We start from the raw sequence: 13,198 nt of genomic DNA, 5'->3' as shown, positions 1-13,198 counted from the left end.
AATAAAATTAATATTATTTTTTTTGATGTTGTTAATTCTAATATTATCACATTAAAAAAATACTTAGTTAAAGGTTATAATATTCATTTGATGTTTGTGCATACAATTTTAATCTTATCTCCCGTTTAATAATATATATGACTACTGTATATCCATGGGATAGAATTAAATAAACATAATATATTAATCTAATATTATTATTGTAGTTACTAATGATATATCACTGTTTACTACAATGAAATAATTAATGCACTCAAGAGGAATAATTTAAACCAATTAATAATTTTCCTTGTTTCAGTGTTTTAAAGTATAACATTTTAAAAAATATATATTATCTCATAAAAAAATTATATTTAAAATATATATTTATAAGTTTGTGCATATATAATAATCTAATATAAATATTATTAGTTCAAAGAAAATTAATTATTACATAATTTTTCTACATAATTTATATTAATATTTAATTATATGAAATTTTTACAATAAAACAATATTTCAATATTAGTTATTGTAAATTATTTTACTATTTTATATGTATATATAATAATAACTTTAGTTCTATTTATCATATTATTTATAATTATAAGAAAAATTATTAGAACAATTATTAGTACAATTATTAGTACAATTATTAGTACAATTATTAGAACAATTATTATTACAAATATTAGTACAATTATTAGCACAATTATTAATACAATTATTAGCACAATTATTAATACAATTATTAGTACAATTATTAGAACAATTATTAGTACAATTATTAGAACAATTATTAGAACAATTATTAGTACAATTATTAGTACAATTATTATTACAATTATTAGTACAATAATTAGTACAAAATATGATATGAAATTTTATTAATATACTTATCTTTTAACTATTTTAAAATATAATTTATTTATACCTTAAAATATAAAATTTAAAAATTAATAATGATCAATCTAATATTATACCTTTATAGTAAATAAATTAATGTATATATAACTATTTCTATCAATATTAATTAAAACTTTAACATAAAATGATACTATATATAATCGAAAAATAAAAGGATTGTATACATATATCTATAGTGTATTTTTTATGTATTACTAAAAACGTTAGAAGCATAATGATATGTTATAGACGATGTTGTATTATCGAATCTTGATGATATTTTATGGTTATCTATTATTACATTTCAATTGGATAACATTATTTAAATTAAATAAATATGATACAAATAATAAGTTTTACTAAATAAAATGTTTCATCAAATAAAGAAACATATTGTATTATTCATGATTAAATATAACTATAGGCTAGCATGTCTTATATAATAGATAATAAGGGTTCTTATATATTGTCAGCCCCAAATTACCAATAAATATGTAATTCGAAGTTATAATATTTCCACATTTAATATATATGAACGAATTAAACATAAGTATTATAACTTATAAAATATGTTATACTACCCCTTTCATATTAATGGTAGTATCCCTTTGTGGGGTGCATATTTAAACTTCAGCTCGAGATTAAACATACGGATAAGTACATATATTTAATTAGCGTTCAAATTATAAAAAAATAAATAAAAACATAACCTACTTTCTGAGAAAAGGAGTAAGCCTTTAAGTTTATTGTCCAACTGCGCAATTGGTTTTTGTGCATTAATAATAAATTAAAAAACATATTTTAAACAATACCTCCATTGAGCTACATAAATTGCGTTTTGGCATTTTACAATTGCCTTATAGTAATAAAATGATATAAAATATCCTAAATGTGGGCAATGAAAAAATAAATTCCAAATGTTGGAAGGAAATTAAAAGTATATATAAAAAACAAATAATTCGTATGATTATAATACTTTTATTATTATCATTGGACAAATACCTATAATATATACATATAAAATAATCCTTATTAAAAATAGCATATGGAGAAGCATGCTACGTTGTGTGTTAATGTTAATGTTTTTTTAATTAAAAATTTTGTATGCGATATAACTTATTTATTTTAATATCTTTAAGTTCCAATGAGAATAACATGATCATGTATATATATAGGCAATGATACATATAAATGCTTACACATATATGAAAGGTATTTGTTAATTGGTAAAAATATGCAGTGGTGTATTAATCGAAAAGTGGAACCCCAAATAAAAATAATGTCATTATAATTATATTTAAAATTATATAATATAAAAGGAAAACAACACTAAAGCTTATTATATTGATCATATATAATGACATATGTAATATATGGCAAAGTATAATACAAAGAAAATTTGTTTTAGCTTTTCTGGTGAATTTACAAAACTTTTGTAAAAGTACGCATACTTAATGAAAAAATATCTACCCCCATAAAAGAAAACTTAAGTACACCTTCAAAATTAAAAAATATAAATATGTTAGTTTTTTTAGCAGAAACAATTATATATTGTGAATATTTAATCACATTTAAATGAACCTTTTCATAATATCGTTAACATTTCTCAGTTAAGCAAAAAAGGATAACCTATTTATTTTACATGTTTTGCGATCTTTATGTAATAAAAGTACTTTATGGAAAAAATGTACATCCATATAAATTCTCTACATATAGAGAACTTTTATGTATCCAAGAACAAAATAATGTTTTAAAGGCTTTGTTTTTTTGTAAAATACTATTCAGTATTAAATATGTTAGGCCTATCTATGTAATATTTATTTCATATATTTTTTTTGTAATTATCAAAGTTTAAAACATCAATAATATGAAGTTATATATAATAGAAACCTTTTGTGTGTTTTTAAAAGAATATGACAGTATTAATGGTATATAATATATGCTTAATATATTAAATTATTGAAATTTTATTATTTCTTTATAGTAAGAAATGATGTCACAATAATAATCCGTATATAATTTTATACAAAAATATTTTACTTTGTAACTTGAAATAATGTGTAAGCATATGCATGAATATTTTACATATGTTGTAACATATTATTGTTTATTTAATATACTACATAATTTTAGGGCACTTTTAAGAAATAAATAAAAAATATATAAACCTTTAAATAAGTTAAATGTTCTTTATAAAATACAAATTCAAGCACCTTTGTTTGTTTTTTATATGTACATTATGTTGTCTTAATATACATATTACATAATATATATTATTTTGATCCTCTTGCTAGCTGTATGTGGCAATATTTTATATATTATTCAAAAATATGTTTTATATTTCATTACATATTTATATAAATAAAAATGTGAATTTATACAGATTTTAAAATTTAAAAAGGTAATTAAAATCATAATAAAGGATTAACTTTATAATTGATACTTATACATATTTTTTGTGTAGTGTATGTAATAAAATAATAAGTAAAAATTAACAAAATTATGTTAATATCTCATTATACGATATTTTTAATTTATATATGTATTTTTTATTTGATTTCGTTTGATATATATTCATTTATTTACTACTAATTTTGTTATACCAAATTAAATTATTTCTTTTTTATGTTCATTAATTAAAGAAAATATAATCTGAAGTTTCACAAATTAAAAATATTTATATTGTATTTTATATAAAAACAATTAATGAGCATACAGAAAAATCATATATGTTTTTTTTGTTATACAAAATTGAACTTTTGATTTGCATTTTCCTTTTTGTATTCTACCTCTCAATGTGACTCAGTGAATATAATCGTTTTTTATGCATTAGGAGGTTTTCATTCCCATATATATCGAATAATATCTCCTTTATTTTTTTGTAAATAAATAACAATTATTTGTATCACTTCCTAATATATGAATATATAATGGAAGGTAAAAATAGTCGATGTGTTTATGTATAATATATTTTTTAATATATGTGTATCACATTTGTCAACACATACCCATTCATAAAAAAACACATATACCAATTATTGGATATGTAAAAACGAATTACACATTTTAAACAATCACAAACATAAAAACGGGAGTTATCCCAAAAATAATATTAAAAATTGTATGTGAAAATCGTCATGTTATGCATTATTTCATATATATATAACTAGTATGGGAAATATGTTTGCATCTATATTTTGAGTTTCAATCAAATATGCAATAATTGCATTTTGGAAGATATAAATACTTCACAATGAAAATAATTAGAAATAATAAAAAAATGAAAAAGAAAACCATCCAGTTTTTCTCATTCTTTGGTAAAAGGAAAAATGTAAGTACACCCATTTAAAGTCAAGCGCAATATGCCATCATGTTTTAAAAATAAATTAAAAATACTTGTTACTTGACGAAGAAACACTTTTATAATGAGATATTTGATAAAATAGAATATCATAAAAGCTTATTTAATGATTATAAAAATAATAATATTATTGTCATTACAATTAACATTATGATTAACCATCCTATTTTTGAAGGTTTATTATCGAAAGAAATTCACTGTTTCAAGATAATTTTAAAACACCCAATCGTATTGTAATAAGTTGCATAAGGGAAATAATGTTAAGTAAAACATTATATAAAAAAATAAGAAATTACACTTCGTAATAAAAAATAACCGTAAAAGGAAGATATTCCATATGTTTTACAATAAAACTGTTTTTATATTTAAGCAAAATTATATAGGAAGAAAAATATTGTTCCAATATTATACTTCGATAAATATAATGTAATAAATCATAAGTTTACACAAGTTAATAAAATTGATAATCCATATTCCTTCTCATTATTAATTTTTGTGAAATATAAATATAAAATGTATAACAATTCACAAAATGGTCAACACATTAATATATTTATAAAAAGAAAAAAAAGAAACTTTAAGGAAGCAATTACCATAAATAATTTACTCTCTACATTAAATAAATACATTTGGAACATACGAAAAATAAATGAAAATTCAAGTATGAATGAGAATATGCCGTTAATTAAATGGAATACCGACGATAATTCCCTTGAAAAAGGAAGCATACATGAAAAAAAATGTAAATATACTTAACCTTTATTAAATAAAATTGCAAATTTAGTAAAACCACAAATATAAATAAAAATTTATGTATAAATCCAAATATCCATATAAATACCTATGTTAATACACATAAAAATCCTTATGTAAATCCGAATACTCATATAAGTATCAATGTTAATATAGGTAAAAATTTATGTATAATTCCAAATACCCGTAAAGTATCAATGTTAATATAGGTAAAAATTCTTATATAAATCTGAATACCCATATAAGTATCAATGTTAATATAGATAAAAATTTATATACAAATCCGAATATCCATATAAATACCAATGTTAATATACATAAAAATCCTTATATAAATATAGATAATATACATAAGTGATAATATGAGTAAAAATACTTACATAAATTCAGAGAACTATTTAATATATAATAAATATATATCTCAAAAATAATAAAAAAATATAAAATATTATGCAAGATTCAATAAAATTTCATGTATAAGTGTTTATTTAAAAAGTAGGCATGTAAAAGGGATACTTTATTTTGTTGAGAATACATATATAATCACCAATTTCTATGCATACATGGCTGAGGTTGCGTAATTTGCGTCCATGTATTTAATTAATATTGCATGTAGAAATATAAAGCACGCTGAAAAATTCAAGAACTCGGTATATAATTGTGTATGCACGAAATTTTGTGCACATATCAATATTTGGATATATATTTTTTTTGTAAAGTACGAAATACCACACTATAAGAAGAAATTTTCATGAAAATTTTTTTATAAGATTAAAGTTAATCACGAAAATAATACTATAAATAAATGTAAATAATTAAATGATAATTATACATATGTTATAAGGGTATGCTATCTAAAAAGAATAAATCATAATATCTCAGAACATATTAGTGTTTATTTGAGAATACACATTGAAACCCATAATGGCCCCATAAAGACATTAAAAAAAATAATGAACTCACCAAAATACCAAAACATAATTAAATAAAAATAAAAAAAATGCGTAATTTTTTTTTTTAAGTTGAAAAAATAGCTAGTCTTAAACACAAAAAATAATTCTCAAATTGTTGTATGCATAAATAATATTAAAAAAACAATATCAAAAATATATTTAAATTATTTTTTTACTTATTTAAATTATTTAAATTATTTTTTTAATTATTTAAATTAAATTTATATAAAATTTAAAAAAATATATTTATATTTAAGTATTTATTTATATCTTAAAGATTATCTTAATACTAATTTATACCAAAACCCCAAAAAATACTTAAAAATATTTACACAAAAAAAATATTAAAAAGTATACTTATAAAAACAAACAAATATTATATATATTTTATTATATATTATTACACTAAAATTTTTTACATTCATTTTTTATATGGTTAAAATTTTTGAATACTCTCAAAAAAACCTTTATTGTATGGATATTGAATTCACCAAAATTTTTTGACTGGAATTCAAGTATTCTCATATCCTTACCCCATTTTATATTATATTATATACATAATACATATATTACACGCACAACCATTTGGTTTTTCACATACATCGACTGCTTATTACATTCTACATTATTATACAATTTGTACTATAAATCTGTCGTTATACTAATAATAATTTAATTGTTTTAGTTATATTGTTTGTAATATATAAATTAATTTTATTCATAAAGCATAATAATACCCCTATTTTTTTTTTTATATACCCCCATAATATTTTTTATAGCATATGCATGCGTATTTCATATAAAGCATAGCATAATACCCCTATTTTTTTATTTTATATACCCCATAATATTTTTTATAGCATATGCATGCGTATTTCATAATATATATATATATATATATATAAGTTTAACTATTTGAATGTTTGACAGTGTGTTGCAACATATGCTTCACAAAACAATTTTATAGCAACTATTTATTTATTCATAAACATTTATTACAACCATTTGTTTATAAAACATATTTAATTATTTATTAACCATTTAAAATAATACACAAAAATACTCGAGGGGGAGTTAACCTGTTGTTTATTTAAATGGTATCATCTTCGATGATTAACGGTGATATACCACTTGCAAAAAACGCATGTGTTATTAGGCCGAAAGTTAATGTAAATCTACATATATCCTTAAAAAATAGAAAGAATGCAAAGAATGGTGCCGCAAATGTTTCTCATAATTTACAAAAACATGTTGAAAAGCGTATTAACGAAAGATCGCTGTATTATGCTGCTAAAGAAAAATACTATAGAAACAAAGGAAAGAAATATGATAAACTTCGTCAAAGTGTTGAATGTGGGGAATCCCATATATTGAAAGAATATTATCATTCACGTAATCGAGTTAAAAGATGCTCAAGAAAGCATAAGAAGCATAATTATGAAAAATGTTCCGTGTGTAAAAGTCTTGTACAACGATATCTTGTATTAGGGGAAAATGCCAATGAAATTGTTGAAAAAATTAATGAAAAGACAAATGACAGTATGTGCAATTCGATTTGTAACACAGATCGAAATTCCAAAATGAACGAATTGATCAAAGGAGAAGTCGAAGAAAACTATAGTACAACTAAACGGATTACACCGGCGGCACCAGTTCGAAAATTTGATATTGCTGAGAATATTAAAAATGATGATGTCACTAAATTGTCAAAAAATGAGTCCTTAGATTTGGATATTAACAATGAAAAAGATTTGAATTCTTATAATTTGTCAAACATGAAACATATTGTACTTTCACATGATAAGAAATTAGGGGACACTTATATTATATCGAACAAAGATATACCTGATTTAGAAAATAGAGTAGAACAAAAAGACAATAGTTATCAATTGGTTAAGTGCGAGAATCAATCTAATGACATATCAACAAAGGAATACATGTACACAATTTTTGCTGACCTTAATGTTTCTGAAATGATAGATTTGATGAATGGAAAACCATCGAATATCACACCTGTTAAGGAAGAACAATCACAACTCAATATTGCTTTAGATGAAATAGAAAAAAAAATTAGTATAAAAAAGTTGGCTAATCAATCACTTAATTCAGAAAATTGCATAGTAGATGATAAGAAATCTGTGAAATTAGAAAAAAAAAGAAAGTTGAAGAAAAAAGCTTCAAATTTGGTTAAGCTTTCTGAAGAAGGTGATGTTGATAATGAATCAAATTGCTCAAGTAAAAGTTCTGGTAGTTCATCACGTTGTTTTAAAAGAGGAAAAACTATATTAAAAGAGAAATCGTCGTCGAGTTGTTATAATAGTGATAATAATAAGTTTACTCAGGTTGAAAAAAAAGAACTGAAGGAAAAGAAATCATATAAAAATAAGTATGCCTCAAATGAATTAATTGGTTCAAAAAATCACCAGTTTACCAAAAAGACATTTGTTTCTAGAAATCTTCAAATTGCTAAAGAAATTTATAATAAAGATGAAACTTTAAAAAACAATAAGGCTATGAAAAATAATATTAATAGTAATTCTGAAACAATAACATCATATGAGAAGGTTGAGAATGGAAAAGATGTATGTGACTCATTTAAGTTATCTAATCAATCAACAGCATTAGGAAGTAGTACGGTATTAGGAAAATATATCCCTTTGGAAATATATCAAAAAGAAAAATATTGTTGCAAACAGTTAGAGAGAGAAGTTGCTAGAGAGGATGAAATTGTTATTGAGGATGAAATTATTAGTGAAAATGTAATTGTTATTGAGGATGATATTATTAGTGAGAATGTAATTGTTATTGAGGATGATATTATTAGTGAGAATGAAGTTACTAACGAAGATGAAATTACTAGTGAAAATGAAATTGTTAGTGAGAATGAAGTTGCTAGTGAAAATGAAGTTGCTAGTGAAAATGAAGTTGCTAGCGAAAATGAAATTGTTAGCGAAGATGAAATTGTTAGTGAGAATGAAATTGTTAGTGAAAATGAAGTTGCTAGTGAAAATGAAATTGTTAATGAGAATGAAATTACTAGTGAAAATGATTGCAGTGATAAATCTGACTTAGGACACCATTATAACGATGAGAAATTATTTTATGAAAGCTATAAATTAAAAGATAGTGATGCAAAGAAAATCGATGATGAACAACCAGAGGGAGAAACACCTATAAAAATGGGTAAGAGCGACAAAATTAAAGAAACCAATCATTCTAATACAAAGAAAGCTCATGTCAATAATTTAACACAAGAAGAACACCGTAGATTACTTGAATATTATGACGGAAAATTGCCATCAACATTTTATAACGAGGAAAATTTTGAAAACCCATTTAAAGCAAACGACGAAGGTTCAGAAGAACCAGATTATTCAAATTTATTTTTGGGCTCTTTTGATATTAATAAGAAAGATGAAATTGAAGAAAATTCAGCTATAGAGTCAAGCAATAACAAATTTACTAGTTCCTTTTTTCCATCAAGTTTTTTTAATTCAGATGAACCTATTATTGCTAATGAAATATTTGGATTACCCAATACTGAGAATAATGATGTAGATACACCTGTAAAATTTAAAAATTCATTTGAAACTACAAAAGATAATTTAAATACAAAGAAAGATAATAATAATGCAGTAGAAAAAAAAGATAGACAAATTATTAAAGAAGAAAAAAATAATTCACGTAAAAGAAGTAAAAATATTCGATTTGAATCATCACCACAAAGTAATAAGAAATTTAAATACTCCAATAATTATATGAACATTAATAATGTAGTAGAAAAAAACGATGATCAAGATACTCAATATGAAGAAGAAAAAAGACAAAATTTACTTAAAAACACACGTGCTAAATCATATAGTTCAATAATTAAAAAAAACTGCAAGCTTATGTCTTATGGACAAAATAAGGATTACGATAGTATGCCAAAAACAAGTATTAAAAAAAAGGTTAGATTTCAAAAAGAAGTGACAATAATACCTAACTTACCCCTCAAAAAAAATAATATCGATTTTCCTAATTTAATTAATGAAAACAATAATATGCTTATTTCTTATGAACAAAATAGAAATATTAATAATGTAATAGAAAGACAGGGTAATCAAAATGTTTCAATTAAAAAAGAAATAAAAATTAATCCATCGAAATTGGATAATGTGAATAATAATATTATGAATTTAAATATTGTAACTAAGAATAATGCCAAAAATAAATATATGAATTCGGTTAATGATACGTGCCAAAATAGAGAAATATGTACTCCTATCCATATGACCCATAAAAATAATAACGAAATATTCAAAAGTAGAGAAACAGAAAGCCTTAGTAAATCGTTACAAAAAAGAGACATGTATATAAAGCAAGGGTTGTATAAAGATATCGGAATGGATCTTATTAATGTAGTACATAAACTTAAAGAAAAAGCCATTAGTGAACAACATGAAGAGAAAAAAATTGAACCCACTAATGAATTATCCAAAAATACAGGGATTGATTCGAATGATGAAGCTTCAATAACAACAGAATTTAAAACTGTTGATGAAATACTTGCAGAGAACGAACGTCGAATTCTTAATTATTATGCAATGTTAGACAAAGCTGAAGCCATTAAGAAAGAACAAGAAATTAAAAATAATACTAATGAAATTTTAATAAAGAAAGAACAAGAAATTAAAAATAGTGCTGATAAAATTTTAATAAAGAAAGAAAAAGAAATTAAAAATAGTACTGATAAAATTTTAATAAAGAAAGAAAAAGAAATCAACAATAGCACTAATGAAATTTTAATAAAGAAAGAAAAAGAAATTAAAAATAGTATTGATAAAAATTTAATAAAGAAAGAAAAAGAAATTAAAAATAGTATTGATAAAAATTTAATAAAGAAAGAAAAAGAAGAACCTATTGTAGTTAATAATAATAATTTAAGCCCTTTAAATTCAAGAAAACGAGCACTTAGTGAGAAACCTACGCCACCAAAAAAATATACAAAGAAAATACTGAAAAGAAATGTAAATAAGAGTGCCTCATGTTCACCATCTCAAAGCCGCCATTCTTTATCTGATAATAAAAATATATATGCCAAAAATGACATGAAAGACATAAAAACGCTAGAAAAATTCAACAATGTAAACGACCATAACGAAAATAGTCATTATAGCGAAGGTGGTGCTACAGATTCGTCTGCCGCAGCACAGTCGTCAGTAGATAAAATGTATGAAAGATACCTTAAATATGCTGGTACCAAACGAGATTGGGAAAATAGATTTGTAGAGGGTAAATCAAATCCATTTAGTAATGGCCAACCGTACCATAACGATATATTAGAAAAGCATACTTCCTGTTTAATATCGGAACGAACACAAAGACATTTAGAAAAACGATCGTATGAATTTCAAAAACAAAAAGAAAGAGAAAGAATGAATCGAAATTCGACAAGAAGACCCGTAGTAGAAGCTCCTAAAGTTAAAGAGTATAATTGTAAAGTACTTACAGAATATTGGGATTGGGATAATGAACAAACTAAAGAATTTTGGAGTTGGGATAAGAAAGATAATTTAAATTTTTGGAACATGGATTATGACAATGCTAAAAAATTTTGGATGTGGGAAAAAGAAAAACAAGAAACATGTGAAAATATATCAAATAACACAATGAATTTAGAAAATGAAGATATATTAAATATTATAAAAGAAATTATAGAATCTCGAAATATCAACATCCCAACTACAAATACCCAAAATCTCGAAAAAAATATAGACATATCAACAAGTACCCCAATTCTAGAAAAAAATTATATGCCACAAAAAAATATTCCCAAAACACCAAAAAATACTCCAACACCACCAAAAAATATTCCAAAAACACCAAAAAATACTCCAACACCACCAAAAAATACTCCAACATCAAAAAAAAATACTCCAACACCAACAAAAAATACTTCAACACCAACAAAAAAATATTCAAACAACATCAGAAAATAATACTCCAACACAAAAAAAATATTCAAACAGCAGAAAATACTTCAACACCAAAAAAAAATACTTCAAACAACAGAAAATACTTCAACACCAACAACAGCAGAAAACACTCCAACAACAGCAACAGCAGAAAACACTCCAACAACAGCAACAGCAGAAAACACTCCAACAACAGCAACAGCAGAAAATACTCCAACAACAATAGCAACAGCAGAAAACACTCCAACAACAGCAACAGCAGAAAATACTCCAACAACAATAGCAACAGCAGAAAATACTCCAACAACAACAGCGACAGCAGAAAATACTCCAACAACAGCAACAGCAGAAAATACTCCAACAACAGCAGAAAATACTCCAACAACAGCAGAAAATACTCCAACTCCAACAACAGCAGAAAATACTCCAACAACAGCAACAGCAGAAAATACTTCAACACCAACAACAACCTCAACACAAACAACCTCGACACCAACAAAAATACATTGCGCAAAAGTCATTGGAAATAAAATACTACCATAAGGGTTCGAAAATGAAAAAAAAGATTAATATCTATCACTATGAGCTATATATATGATACAAAAAATTATGGAGAATAGAGAATTACTTAATTTTGTAATTTTCAATAAAAAATAAGAAATCAGGAAAAAATGCATTAGATAATATATTAAATAATCTAATGTAATATCGATGACATTTGAATTATCTTTAGAAAGGAATGCCTTGAGAAAGGTATGGTATTTTAAAAAATTCACTGATATTAAGCAATATTTGATTTATAAGAAAAGTATTGTTGCTAAGGAGTGGAGAAAGGGAAAGGTATTGATTACAATGATTACTCATTTCACTGAGAACGTATGTAACGCATCCGAAAACAGGAAAGGGATCCATATAAAGAAGAACGACGCCAAGTTGAAGTTGTTTTAAGATCTATTGATGAGCAATATTGTCATGTTTCTAAAAATTATTATATTCTGAAGAAGGGAGCCTGTGAAATAATATGATTTTAACGATATTTGTAATTATAAAAAATTTATACTGCATTTAAACTAACATCTAATCTATTAGTGTCGTATATTCCATTTACACCTGTTTATTACATTTACATTCGTTGATGATTTTCCACTAATTAAAGCTAGCTAAAACTTCTAATCTATGTTCATCTATTGATAATGCATTTCAAAATCTACATAATAAAATAAATGTGTATTACATTTGAATCTGTGTATTATATTTAAATGTGTATTGCATTTGAATCTGTGTATTAT

The 13,198-nt window shown here is 23.6% G+C and overlaps 1 protein-coding gene across 1 annotated transcript; it reads left to right on the top strand.

Moving 5' to 3' along the window:
* Positions 1 to 7,046: 7,046 nt before the first annotated feature.
* Positions 7,047 to 11,933, top strand: PY17X_0422101 (conserved rodent malaria protein, unknown function; the record flags this gene model as incomplete). Its single annotated transcript, XM_034637740.1, has 1 exon — positions 7,047 to 11,933. One exon carries the CDS (start codon positions 7,047 to 7,049, stop codon positions 11,931 to 11,933), a length of 4,887 nt encoding a protein of 1,628 aa, XP_034493385.1.
* Positions 11,934 to 13,198: the final 1,265 nt, after the last annotated feature.

Source organism: Plasmodium yoelii (assembly GCF_900002385.2).
Source record: "Plasmodium yoelii strain 17X genome assembly, chromosome: 4".
Lineage (NCBI taxonomy): Eukaryota > Apicomplexa > Aconoidasida > Haemosporida > Plasmodiidae > Plasmodium > Plasmodium yoelii.
This window is presented reverse-complemented; position numbering and strand designations above follow the sequence as displayed.